This window comes from Notolepis coatsorum (genome assembly GCF_963971535.1).
Source record: "Notolepis coatsorum genome assembly, chromosome: 3".
Taxonomy (NCBI): Eukaryota; Metazoa; Chordata; class Actinopteri; order Aulopiformes; family Paralepididae; genus Notolepis; species Notolepis coatsorum.
In genome coordinates, this window is record NC_140167.1 from 189,351,330 (window position 1) to 189,364,999 (window position 13,670).

The 13,670-nt window shown below is 43.4% G+C and overlaps 1 protein-coding gene across 2 annotated transcripts in view; it reads left to right on the forward strand.

The window, feature by feature from the left end:
* Nucleotides 1-207: 207 nt before the first annotated feature.
* LOC311225313 (cohesin subunit SA-2) overlaps nucleotides 208-13,670 on the forward strand; it is a 65,457-nt gene continuing 51,994 nt past the window's right edge. The window contains exons 1-6 of one of the 2 annotated variants that reach the window (XM_084310543.1): nucleotides 208-287; nucleotides 1,371-1,511; nucleotides 6,574-6,658; nucleotides 7,966-8,130; nucleotides 9,867-9,963; nucleotides 12,013-12,089. In XM_084310543.1, the coding sequence (XP_084166669.1) occupies nucleotides 1,462-1,511; nucleotides 6,574-6,658; nucleotides 7,966-8,130; nucleotides 9,867-9,963; nucleotides 12,013-12,089 (474 nt within the window). In that variant the 5' untranslated portion in view covers nucleotides 208-287; nucleotides 1,371-1,461. The remainder of the gene's footprint in view (nucleotides 288-1,370; nucleotides 1,512-6,573; nucleotides 6,659-7,965; nucleotides 8,131-9,866; nucleotides 9,964-12,012; nucleotides 12,090-13,670) is intronic. The other variant, XM_084310542.1, reaches the window with a different exon arrangement.

Consider the following 13,670-nt stretch of genomic DNA (forward strand, 5'->3'; position numbering starts at 1 on the left):
ATATGCATGCAAATGCAATAGGTGACAAATGACGAGATGAATTAGTTACTGCCCCCTCCAGAGGGGCTTTGCATCATGGCTTGATTATTCCCCGTTCCGTTTATTGCAGACTCAGAGCGTTGATGATGTGTATGGTGGGAATGTCCATTCACATTATTCTATTTCTATGCTCACAAGATTCACTCCTCCTACTGTTGCTGTGAGAAGGGCTGAACCAACACGGTGCGATCAGCGTCCCCTGTTCCCTCCCGGAGACTCCCGTCCGTGTCTCCCCGGTATATTGGTAAGTAAGTAACTGTCTTTTCAGTAGCAGGTTTGCAATAATATGCTGTAACGTACAGACGCTATTTTGGTGAAGACTTAACCCAGTTGAGCGGCTTAACACAGTGAGCTGCTGCTGTAGTGTAAGTAACGGAGTAATCTGCGTTGTATTTGTTTACACACAAATCCCCACAGTAGCCTATATGGTTATTCTGAGTTTAAATCGTGTTAAACTCCATTGAGTCCCAATGGCTTTTGCAGGGAGACAGAGAGATCATTGGAAGAAAGACAATCAGAGCCGATAACATCGCCTCCTTCGGAAAATTCCTGAGCGACAGAGCTAGTGACCAATGGTATTGTGATGCGTGTTCTTTTTAAGACACACGATTAGCCAATGTTCGACCTGTTCGTCCCTCTGAATCAGGATGTGCTTAGGCTTCTTTATGACAGCTGGGGGGTCAATATAAGCAGCATTTTTTAACAATCCCACATAACAACATTGTAACCAATATAACTGGTCGGGCATACAGACCCTCACCTGCACTGCACCTTGACTACACTGCCTACTTGCTTACAATGTATTATGCGTATACTCAGTTAATTATGTGTTGATCAGGTGTGACAGGCGGCGGGCCTGTCTGTTCTCTTATGAATGCAGTATGTCAAGTTCACCAACAATTAGTCGTCATTGACGTCATTGCCACCTAGAGTACCTTCCTTCGACCGTCTATATGGTATGTCATCATCAGCTGATGGCCATCTGTGAAATCATCAGCATATTTCTGTTGTACAAGAAAGTTCTCAACCTGCAATCTTATGTTGATCCTCACCTCCTCACTCCACACAGTCCAACCAAAGGGAGCAGCTAAATTAATTAATTCACAGGAGAGATGCATAAATAGGCTAGCCTGCTTCTAGATAGACTGTCAGCTGATTAAACAGACTGTCGGCTGTTTTGCTAAATGAAAAGCCCAACTCAGACAAGTTTCTTGTCTCGTATTGTTTGTATTGTCTAAGTACTTTTTGGCACATTCCATGTTTGATCTTCTCCGTTTGAAGTTGATTTGCATTGTATTTATGTCATTTCTAATATTATATCCCTTCTTCAGCACGGCTAAAACATCTGTGGATATTTCAATCATGCTGCTAGATCCTGAAGCACACGCGTGAGCCCCATTCAAAGATGCTCTGAGGAGAGAGATGATCGCAGAACCCACAGCCGCAGCTGCTCCAAGGTCTTCGGGACAGAAGTAAGGCCCCTTCTGTTGTGTTTATTACGGGTCATTGTGTCATTCTGTTACAGCAATTCCACATGTTATATATAACTCTGTAAGGGTGACCAAGCAGAAGTGGGAGAAACAAGGATTGATTGATTGAAAAGTTTATTAACAGATTGCAGAATGGGTACAGTACAGTACAGCTCAATACACACAATTGTTAAGGGGATGCAGACCAGAGAAAGACTTTCGTCTTGTTTACATCAGGGTCCCCCATTTTCAATTCATCAAGACATTTATGACATACATGACATACAGATATACACAGTACTGTTTCATCAAGACATTTATGACATGCAAGACATACAAATATACAGTACTGTTTACGAGAAAGAGATCATAAAAAAAAAACATTCAAAGGGTAAGAAACTGTACATTGGAGGGGGTTGGGTACATCAGGTGGGGGGGGGGGGGGGGTTGGACATTTACCGGGGCCAGTTTCTACAAAAGGTTTCTTGTAGAAAGAGTTTCTACATGATACAAGAGGAAATAATACATAACTCTCTCCAAAATAACACAACAAAACGTAATACACTGAAACTACATGAAACCAGGCTGTGTCCACAGCCTGTGCCCTGCATGATGTTGATTGATTGATTGATTGAAAAGTTTATTAACAGATTGCAGAATGGGTACAGTACAGTACAGCTCAATACATACAATTGTTAAGAGGATGCAGACCTGAGAAAGACTTTCGTCTTGTTTCCATCAGGGTCCCCCATTTTCAATTCATCATATGACACACACGACATACAGATAGACAGTACTGCTACATCTATACATTTATGACATACCAGATTTTCAAATACAGTACTGTTTGTGATACTAAAAAAATCCAGAAGAAGAGTATATACATTTGACATAGAAACTGTGCATTGGGGGAGGTTGGGTAGGTGGGGTGGGGCTGTACATTGGAGGTGGGGGGGGGGGGGGGGGGGGGGGGTTGGGGGGGGGTTGGGTAGGGGGGGGGGGGGACACTGTACATTGGAGTACTGACATACATTTGACATGGAAACTGTACATTGGAGGAGGTTGGGTAGGTTGGGTGGGGCTGTACATTGGAATAGCCATGCTTGGTCTTTATTGTACAACTGGGTTAGGACATTTGTAGGGGCCAGTTTTGAATTGCAGTCTCCCGTAGGTGTTCTTTGAGAGTGTTTTTGAAGGTGGGTAGTGATTCACATTCCTTTACAGCTTTGGGTAGGGCGTTCCACATTGTTGTGGCATAATTGCGAAACGTGTTTAGTCCCTTGTTTGAGCCGAATCTGGGTTTTACATGATTTGTGGAGCTCCCTCTGGTGTTGTGATCGTGGTATTCACTGACCTTTGGGAAGTATTTTGACATGTACATGGGTACCTTGGTCGTGTAGTGTATCTTGTAGACCAGGCCCATTGCAAGTTGCTGTACTCTGTCGTCTACTCTAAGCCATCCTAGGTTGGCAAAGTGTGCAGGGGTGAGGTGGGTTCTAGGAGTCAGGTCAAGCAGTAGTCTGACTAGTTTGTTTTGAGATGTTTGTAATTTGGTTTTTAGTGCCTTTGAGGTGCTTTGGTACCATGAGGTGCAAGCATAGTCGTAGTACCCTTGAATGAGTGCTCCTGCCAGAGTCTTCAGGGTATTCTTGTTTACCAGGGAGGAGATCCGGTACAAGAATCGAGTTCGTTGATTGACTTTTTTTATTACATTGGATGCCATTTTGTCACAGGAAAGATTAGCCTCTAGGATGGAACCCAGGTAGGTAATTTCATCTTTCCTTGTGACAATATTGTCACCCACTGTAACTGAGAAGCCGTCTGTTTTGCTGAGTTTGTTATTTGAACCGAAGAGAATGGACTCTGTTTTGCCCATGTGTAATGATAGTTTGTTGTCGGCGAGCCATATGCAGATTTTGCCTAGTTCCGAGCTGAGGGTTTTTTCAACCTGTAACTTGTTCTTGTCAGAGACCAGCAGGGCTGAGTCGTCCGCAAACAGGAACAAGTTGCAGTCACAAGCTGACGACATGTCATTTGCATAAATTAGGAACAGTAGTGGTCCTAGTATGCTTCCTTGTGGAACACCACAGTTCACTGTGAGGGGGGGGGATAGGGTACCGTTTACCTCCACCATCTGTTCTCTCCCCTCCAGGTAGGATTGTATCCAGCTCACTGATAAACTATCAAAACCAATTGCTTTTAGCTTGTCAATCAGAATGGTGTGATTGACAGTGTCGAAGGCCTTTTGTAGGTCTAGCATGACCATGCCGCAGTATTTGCCCGCGTCCACCTCTTGCTTGATGTGGTCGTTCAAATAGAGAAGGCATGTGTCAGTGGAGTGGGATGTTCTGAAGCCAGATTGGAATTCGTAGATTAGATTTTTATCCGTAAGGTACTTTTCGACCTGTTCGTATACTATTTTTTTCCATGACTTTCGAGATGGATGTAAGGATAGAAACAGGGCGGTAGTTGCCTGGGTCTAATTTGCTGCCCTTTTTGTGCAGGGGTGTTACTCTCGCTATTTTGAAGTCCTTGGGGACGTGTCCCTGTTTTATGGAGAGGTTTATTATGTGTGTGATGACTGGGGTGATGGCGGCTGCTGAGTCTCTGAGGAATTTGGAGGGGATGTTGTCATGGCCAGTGGCCTTGTTCGGTTGGAGGCCACTGGCCACAAGGTGCTGGCCACATTAATAATAATATCATTCCTTCTTTGGAGGAGCTTTGAAACAGAGGCTATGTTCACACTGCAAGCATTAGTGCTCAATTCTGATTTAATGCTCAGATTCAAAAAAAATTTGGCCAATTTCAGATTCCAGTGTGAACTTGTCACGCTCCTGAACTGACCCGTAGGCACAAATTAACAATAAGAAATATGGACGTAAACATGGAGGACACTGAAGTTTATGGTTTAATTTATAAATTGATGTGCAGTGGAGGCTAGCTAATTGCTGAGCAGATGATAATTGGAGCAAGGAGCAGGTGAGAGAGAGACTTATCTTCTTTCAATGTGCTTTCAAACACAGACCGGTTATGATACATCCCCTCAAGTTCTTCTTTTACAGACGGTCACCCTAAATACTTATAAGGTAAACATCTCACTGGCCCTCCACTGACCACCTCCATCACAGCCGTCTTCCATGTTTGTATCAGTTTTGCATGTGTGTGTGTGTGTGTGTTCCTGTGGGTCGCTCATCTCGCATGTGTGTGTGTTAATCTGCATGAAGATGATTAAAGATTTCTTCTTCTAAATTTCTTTTTGGATTTGTGCCACTTTTTGCCTGCAGTGTGAATGTAGCCAGAGAAAAGTGTAGAACAGAGGCCAAACACTACTTAAAACTGCAGTAGGCAACTTCTGAGAAATGAGCAAGAGTGAGTTTATCTGCCCAGCAAAAATAGAGCAAGCTCTGCATCACTTTTCAAGGCCATGCACGTGCAAAACAAAGGTTCTCCACAGACTCCCAGAGGCACCAGCACTTGGTGGTCTTAGTTTTCCGATGTGACCCTGGGAACACCACTTGGCAGGCAAATCATGTGATTGGCTAAAAACAACAACTACCTGCATCAATAATCGGATTGTTTTTGGCCTGCCAAGTGGTGTTTCATCATCGTGTTCCTCGTCAAAAAGTACACAATGTAACTCAGTGGACTAAGCACTCGCCTACCACCGCAGAGACTCTGGGATCTAATCCAGCTGTCAGCGGTACCTCCGGTTCGGTCAGTCATCCCTACTAACACAATTGGCAGTGTTAGCGGGTGGGAAGCCGGTGGGGTATGTGTCCTGGTCGTTGTAAACTGCAACTCCTACTGGTCGGTCGGGGCGCCTGTTCAGCAGGGAGGGGATCTGGGGGAAATGACGTGAACCTCTGCACGCGTTACGTTCCCCCAGTGAAACTCCTCGCTGTCAGATGAAAAGAAGCGGCTGGTGACTCCACATGTATCGGAGGAGGCACGTGGTAGTTCTACACTCTCCCTCCCCAGGCCGACAGTGGGGCAATGCGCGAAACGACCAGGAAGGGAATTGGCATAACGACTAAATTGGGATGGGTGAAAAATACAGAAAAAGCCCAGAAATAAATAGAATACGGTAAAAAAAAATCTTTAAGTACACACAATGTATAAAACCACCTGCCTGGGAAATATTTATATATTTTTTTATTTTTGTGTGTGAATTCAGCTTAAAGCTGCTGGTGCCCCAGGGAATTTGTGTAAAACTTATTTTTGTGTGCGTGCATCATCTTGACAAGTGATGCAGAGCTTGCTCTATTTCTGCTGGGCAGGTACATTTCTCACAATTTGCCTACTGCAGCTTTAAAGTCAAGTCAAGTCTTCTATTAATCCCCTTGGGGAAATACAGGTGTCATTGCAGCATGGGGGCAGGGGGGAGGGGATGTATAGGCAGGGGGGGGAAAAGACAATAATAGAAATGGTAGTAATAATAATAGAGTATAACATAATAATACATAAATAAATACATAACAAATTCTCAGAAGTTGCTTGACATTCATCACAATTCTGTGGCGGGAGTCACTCTGTAAATAAAAAAAACTGATACAAACATGGAAGACGGCTGTGATGGAGGTGGTCAGTGGAGGGCCAGTGAGAGGTTTACCTTATAAGTATTTAGGGTGACCGTCTGTAAAAGAAGAACTTGAGGGGATGTATCATAACCGGTCTGTGTTTGAAAGCACATTGAAAGAAGATAAGTCTCTCTCTCACCTCCTCCTTGCCCCCCATTATCATCTGCTCACGAATTAGCTGGCCTCCACTGCACATCAATTTATAAATTAAACCATAAACTGTGACTTCAGTGTCCTCCATCCCTGTTATTGTTAATTTGCGCATACAGGTTTATTGTGAGCAATCTGTGGTGTTGAATTTCCCTTGGGATTAATAAAGTACTTCTATTGTATTCTTCTCTAATAATATGCATTATATTACACGCACTACAATGAACCAAAAAACAGGTTATTATTATGTAGTAAAAACGACATCTGCAGATGTGTAAGTGGACATAGTAATGCCCAGCCCTGTGACAAACTCATATTCTGCGTGTTTGCTTCTCCAGTGAGTCTGCTGCGGAGGTCCATTCTGCTGGAGCCCTGAATCATTCAGGGGATGAAGCTGGGAATGAGAACAGACAGAAGAGTGCGGTAGGTGTTATTGATCTCCCTCTCCGGTCCTGGAGGAATGCTTTCTCTGGCCGTAGCCACCGGCAGAGATGACTATGAGCCACAGTAATTATACTGAGCAATGGATCTCTGATATCATAAAGCAGCAGCATAGATTTCTTCTCTGCTTCATGTGGAAAACAGTGAAAATGGTGATTAGAATTGAGGATTTACTACGAGGTGGAAACTCAAACAACCAGTGGTTGCAGTACTTGCTACTGCTTTATGAGGGAAGCCTGGGTACATGCCATTGCCTATGATGTACAGTCAAATCATTTAGCCTTATTCTTAATTTATTACCAGAGGTTTTGGCCATAGAGGACATTATTGTCATTATTATTGTACACTGCACTTGTGTATACTTACTTACTTACTTACTTACTTACTTACTTACTTACTTACTTACTTACTTACTTACTTACTTACTTACTTACTTACTTACTTACTTACTTACTTACTTACTTACTTACTTACTTACTTACTTACTTACTTACTTACTTACTCAGAGTATATATTTAGATTTTAGTGTGTATTGTAACCATATTTATTGTAATGTATAATATAACGGATAGGGCATACAGACCCTCATCTGCACCTAAATTAGACTGCCTACTTGCTCAATTATCTGCACATTCATAGTTAATTATATTGTTTACACTGCCTGTATGTGACTTATACGCATCTGTAAATTGGCTCAATGAGAAATTAATTGATTTACACATTTACAAAACCCTCCTTGGTCTGACCCCTCCTTATTTGATTGATACACCTGTTAAAATGGCCATCTACTCCCTATAACACCAGAGCTTCTCACCATATCTCGCTAGATAACACTGTGTTAACACATCCTTTGGTCAATCCTCCTTCCAATTTGCTGCTCCCAGCAGTTGGAACGAGATGCAAAAGACTTAGAATTGATTGATCCCTCACAACTTTCAAAGACTCTATCACAGAGTTGTTTACACACACCTGCTTCATGTAGTATTACATACCTTGTCATTTTATTTGGTTGTTTGATTGATGTCTTTTAATTATTTCCCTTACCTCTGTGGTGTATGTATCATCTGTCTCTTTTCTATTATTTTATTTCATTTAATCTTTTTGGCCCTTTTCCCTTCGAGAGGCCTTTTTGTTCTCTCGCCAGGTCGTTGTTATAAACACGAATTTGTTCTTAATTGCCCTGCCTGGTTAAATAAATAAAATAAAGGATATGACACACTTGCGACGGTCTTTATGTTGGTCATCAAAATGTGCCGTGTGTGTTGTTGACGTGTCTCTCCGACCCCCAGAGGGGGAAGAAGAGGGCGCGAGAGGGCTCTGAGAATGTGAAGCGCCGGCGTGCCAAGGTGAGCCGTGGCAGTGCCAACAGGGCGGAGAGCGGGCGTGGCAAACATGGGGATGTCGAGGCTGTCACTCTGTTTGAGGTGGTCACCATGGGCAGGAGTGCCATGCAGGTATAGGACGTCTGTCTTTCTACTGTGTGTCTTTGTCTGTAAGCGATTTGTCCAAGAAATTATATACAACTTTTTTTGTATTAAAAAAGATTATTGGCACTCATGGAATGCCTCTCGTCCAATCGCAATGCTTTGTTGGAAATTAATGTCGTATAAATGTAGGTCTGAGGGTATGACTCATCTGTGATCAGTGACCAGCTCCTCTTTACTGTCTCTTTAATTCTGATTTGAAAGCCCAATCTGTTTCTAAATCACCTGTCGAATTGCGATTCTTCGTTCATTTCGGCTGTTTTGCAACACCAGTGTGAATGCAAAAATCTATTGCTAGCAGGGTTGCTTGTGTCTAGATAAGCTGGGCCACCATAACAAAAGAATATCCCTTAACACTTTGACTGCCATGAAACGTGTTTAGACGTCATTGCTGGCCATGCTCAAGTTGCCGGAGGACGCTGTACAGCGTCCTTATATCAATATTTCAAAAATCTGCGATCGGACCGCTGGCCTGAGATCCACCAGCAGGACCCACTGAGCTCTCTGGCGGTTCAGGAGCGCCATCTGGTGGCCGATCGGCGCAATCGCTTAACAGGATGTGCCATAGAGGTTGTGCTAGACGTCCGTAGTACTTCCGGGCACTCGCTATAGGTCCCGGGACTCTGGCTCGTCACGCTACACAGTGATCGATTGCCAATAACTCGATAAACAACATGATTTGGACGTATATACCATTATACAAGCTGGAGATGGACCGGGTAAATTTACATCCCATAATGATAAGACTTCTACTCTACGATGATCGCCCAACGGCGCGCGGAGACTGGGGTGAGTTTCAGCGTGTAACGTTACCGTCTTCGATACTAACTGCTATTATCAACATTTGACCCACATTAGATGATTGGTATAACGCTGCCCACGGAATTATAAACGCCCCCTAGCCCATCCGGTCAACATCAGATGACGTGTAGTAACTTCTAGAAGTACGTCTAGTTGGAATTTTTTATATCGCGCTGATTGCCATAAAACTGTATTGCATCATCAATATAATGCATTTGGGGCTATAGATCACGTTCTGGAGAAAGCTGCAGAAAGAGATGAAAACATACTTATACATTAGACCATACTTTACTATGAATATGTGAATGAAAAAGTTTAACGTTGCTACACAATGAACAATACATATAGGACTTTGAATGGGCCCTAATAATGGCAATGTAGCAATAGAATTTAAAAAGTTATAGCCATGCAAAGAAGGGGTACTTCTCCATAGACAAATAGAGCCGGCAACCTATGGTATATCATGAATTTAACCCAAGGCAACCAAAGTGTTAACTGGAAAAATCCTACAAAATTCCATTATTCAAAGATAAATCCAACAAATTGACAAATCGTGCCCATCAAGGTGGTGCCCCAATAAGCCACTATCACCTAACACCTTTCCTACTGGAAATCCTGCCATGCATGTTAGTTTGCTGATGGCTGTACCTTGATGGAGGATGCAACTCTAGTCAAGTCAAGAGTTTTATTTGTCACGGCATACAAGTATACAGTGAAATGCGGGGGGTCTTGCCCGCAACGATTGTGCATAGTACAGTAATACAATAATACAATAATAAGAATCCAAGGGATGAGATGTGACATTTGTGCAATAATACAAGTCATAAGAGTAAGACATAGATATATGTACATGAGTTTTTCAAAACAACTCTAGTTGTCTCTGTTTGGATGTATCTTCTAAACAGGCTGTGGTTGATGACTGGATTGAGGCCTATGTGATGGACAGAGATTCTGCTCTCCTGGATCTCATCAGCTTCTTCATTCAGTGCTCCGGATGCAAAGGCAAGCGTTCGCCACACACACACAAACACACATACACACACAAACGTGCACACACACATTTTTGAATCCACACATCATTATCACGGATATATAGGATTAAAAAATGTACTGAGATTCTTGAGGACATCTTATGACATCTTATTAATAAAAACAGTCTATCACACTGCCTGGCTAACCATTACAGTGGAGATCAAACTCTACACTTTATATATATATATGTATTTAATTGATTAATCCTCCAATGCACTGTTTTTTTTGTCCTGTGTCTGTGTTGGTGTTTGTCGTTTACTGTGAAAAAAGAAGGAAAAAAATTGCATACACTGTAACGCTGCAACAATTGTAAAAAATGTGTTTTTACACAAATGGCTTAATAAAGGAATCTGAATCTGAATCTGAAACAGAATGTTTCTAGCGGCTTGGCGTTCCTCTCTGAACCAGGCCAACAGTCCTCAAGCCACTTCCTGCAAGTCTGGTCCTCGGCTAGTTTGTCTTATAAGACTAGTTCCATATACAGGCTGTATGGACAGCCTATCTGACGGATATAATCACCATTTGTATAATCACTCTGATCTTCACTGACAAAAGTGATGGGAGTATTTGGAAGATTGGAAAAGACATAACAAGTAGCATGAAACCATTCAGACGTCACTCGAGAATATTTGTACTGACTAGGGCTGTCAGAATGCATTTCAATATTTTAATCTTCAAGGAAAAAAAGGAATTTGAAGACCAAACTGCCAGTGGAATGTAAATAAATTATGATACATGTTTTTTTTATATTATTATTATTGATATGAGGGCAACTGAAAAGGCATCCCTGGTTCTTCTGTTTTTACTGATTTTGGAAAAGTGTGCCTGCAAAGCACAGCCCACTGCCTAATGATAGTTTCCTATTGGTGCTACCCATAATAGCAAATATAACACGCAATGAACCTGCTTCGATGTGGTAATTTGACTGTATTTACATTTTATCATTAATATTAGAATTTCATTCAAATTCACCCCATTCAAATAGTATTCTTAGGGACAATTGACCACCCTAGTACTGACATGCATTACTTAATCATTCAGACGGACATGCCAGGTTCTTCTGTAGACAAAACTGTGGGTCGATCATGAGTGTTTATATTTGATTGATGGGTCCATGTCTCTCAGGAGTGATCATAGGTGATGTTTAATGTTTATATGATTGGTGGGTCTGTGTCTCAGGGGTGGTCATAGATGATGTTTATATTTGATTGGTGGGTCTGTGTCTCAGGGGTGGTCATAGATGATGTTTATATTTGATTGGTGGGTCTGTGTCTCAGGGGTGGTCATAGATGATGTTTATATTTGATTGGTGGGTCTGTGTCTCAGGGGTGGTCATAGGTGATGTTGAGTGTTTATATTTGATTGGTGGGTCTGTGTCTCAGGGGTGGTCATAGGTGATGTTTATATTTGATTGGTGGGTCTGTGTCTCAGGGGTGGTCATAGATGATGTTTATATTTGATTGGTGGGTCTGTGTCTCAGGGGTGGTCATAGATGATGTTTATATTTGATTGGTGGGTCTGTGTCTCAGGGGTGGTCATAGGTGATGTTGAGTGTTTATATTTGATTGGTGGGTCTGTGTCTCAGGGGTGGTCATAGGTGATGTTTATATTTGATTGGTGGGTCTGTGTCTCAGGGGTGGTCATAGGTGATGTTGAGTGTTTATATTTGATTGGTGGGTCTGTGTCTCAGGGGTGGTCATAGGTGATGTTTATATTTGATTGGTGGGTCTGTGTCTCAGGGGTGGTCATAGGTGATGTTGAGTGTTTATATTTGATTGGTGGGTCTGTGTCTCAGGGGTGGTCATAGGTGATGTTGAGTGTTTATATTTGATTGGTGGGTCTGTGTCTCAGGGGTGGTCATAGGTGATGTTGAGTGTTTATATTTGATTGGTGGGTCTGTGTCTCAGGGGTGGTCATAGGTGATGTTGAGTGTTTATATTTGATTGGTGGGTCTGTGTCTCAGGGGTGGTCATAGGTGATGTTGAGTGTTTATATTTGATTGATTGGGCTGTGTCTCAGGGGTGGTCACAGCAGAGATGTTCCACAGCAGACAAGACAGTGATGTCATGAGCAAGATGGTTGAGAAGCTTGATGAGGTAAGAGGTTGTTTGTCTTTCATCTTTCTCACACTCATTATTGATTCTCTCTCTCTCTCTCTCTCTCTCTCTCTCTCTCTCTCTCTCTCTGCGCCACTCACACTGTATGACATCATCTTTTGCAATTTAGCTGAAGCTATGTGTGTGTGTGTCAAGTCAAGAGTTTTATTTGTCACGGCATACGGATATACAATGAAATGCGGGTGGTCTTGCCCGCAACGATGTGCAATTGGTACAACATATAACATATAATAGAATCCAATACAAAAAATGTGTGCAATAAAATTGTGCAATAACAGGTAGCAGGTAACAATAAATTTGTGCAATGACGGGTAACAGTTGACAGTTAACAGTAGTAGTAATAGTAGTGCAATACACTGTTACTGTTGCTAATACTAATTTAAAGTGGCCTTTCCTTTTGGCAATAAGTGAGGGTGCGTGCGGCCTGAGTGTGTGCCCGCTCATGCTAAAGTGTTACAGTGGTACTCAATGTTCATTGTTCAGGACTCTGATGGCCTGGGGGAAGAAGCTGAGCCTAAGCCGCTCTGTCCTAGTAGCTGGGGTTCGCAGGCGTCTGCCTGACCTCAGCAGCTGAAACAGGCTGTTATTGGGGTGGTGGGGGTCTTTCATTATCCTGCAGGCTCTGGATTTGCACCTCTTGTTGTATAGAACCTGCAGGGGAGGTAGTGCAATACCCGTGGTACGCTCGGCTGAGCGCACCACTCTCTGTAGGGCCTTCTTGTCTTGTGCCGTGCTGTTTCCATACCAGGCAGTGATGTTTCCGGTCAAGATGCTCTCTACAGCTCCTGAGTAGAAGGACTGGAGTATCTTCCCCGATACTCTGAACTTCCTTAACTGTCTCAGGTGGTAGAGGCGCTGTTTCGCCTTCTTTACTACTGTGTCTATGTGTGTTGACCATGTCAGATCCTCTGAGATGTGGACCCCCAGGTACTTAAAGCTGCTCACCCTGTCCACGGTAGCCCCGTTAATCATCAGTGGTGTGTGTGTCTCCTGCTGTCCTCTCCTATAATCCACGATCAGCTCCTTGGTTTTACCAATGTTCAGGAGCAGGCTGTTGTCCTGGCACCAGCCTTCCAGTACCTCAACCTCCTCCCGGTAGGCCTTCTCGTCGTTGTCCGAGATCAGCCCCACCACCACTGTGTCGTCTGCGAACTTCACTATGGAGTTGGAGCTGAACTTGGCCACACAGTCGTGTGTGTAGAGTGAGTACAGCAGGGGGCTTAGAACACAGCCCTGGGGGGACCCGATGCTCAGGGTGATGGTGTTGGAGGTCTGACCCCCCACCCTGACCGCCTGGGGTCTTTCACTCAAAGTCCAGTACCCAGGCGCTCAGGGCGGAGCTCAGACCCAGCTCGATCAGCTTGTCCACCAGTCTGGTGGGGACTATGGTGTTGAACGCTGAGCTGTAGTCAATGAACAACAGTCTCACATAGCCCCCCTTCTGACGGTCAAGGTGGGAGAGGGTGCTGTGCAGTACCTGGGAGACCGCGTCGTCAGTGGACCTGTTTGTCCTGTATGCAAATTGCATAGGGTCCATATCACTGGGGAGGGAGGCACAAA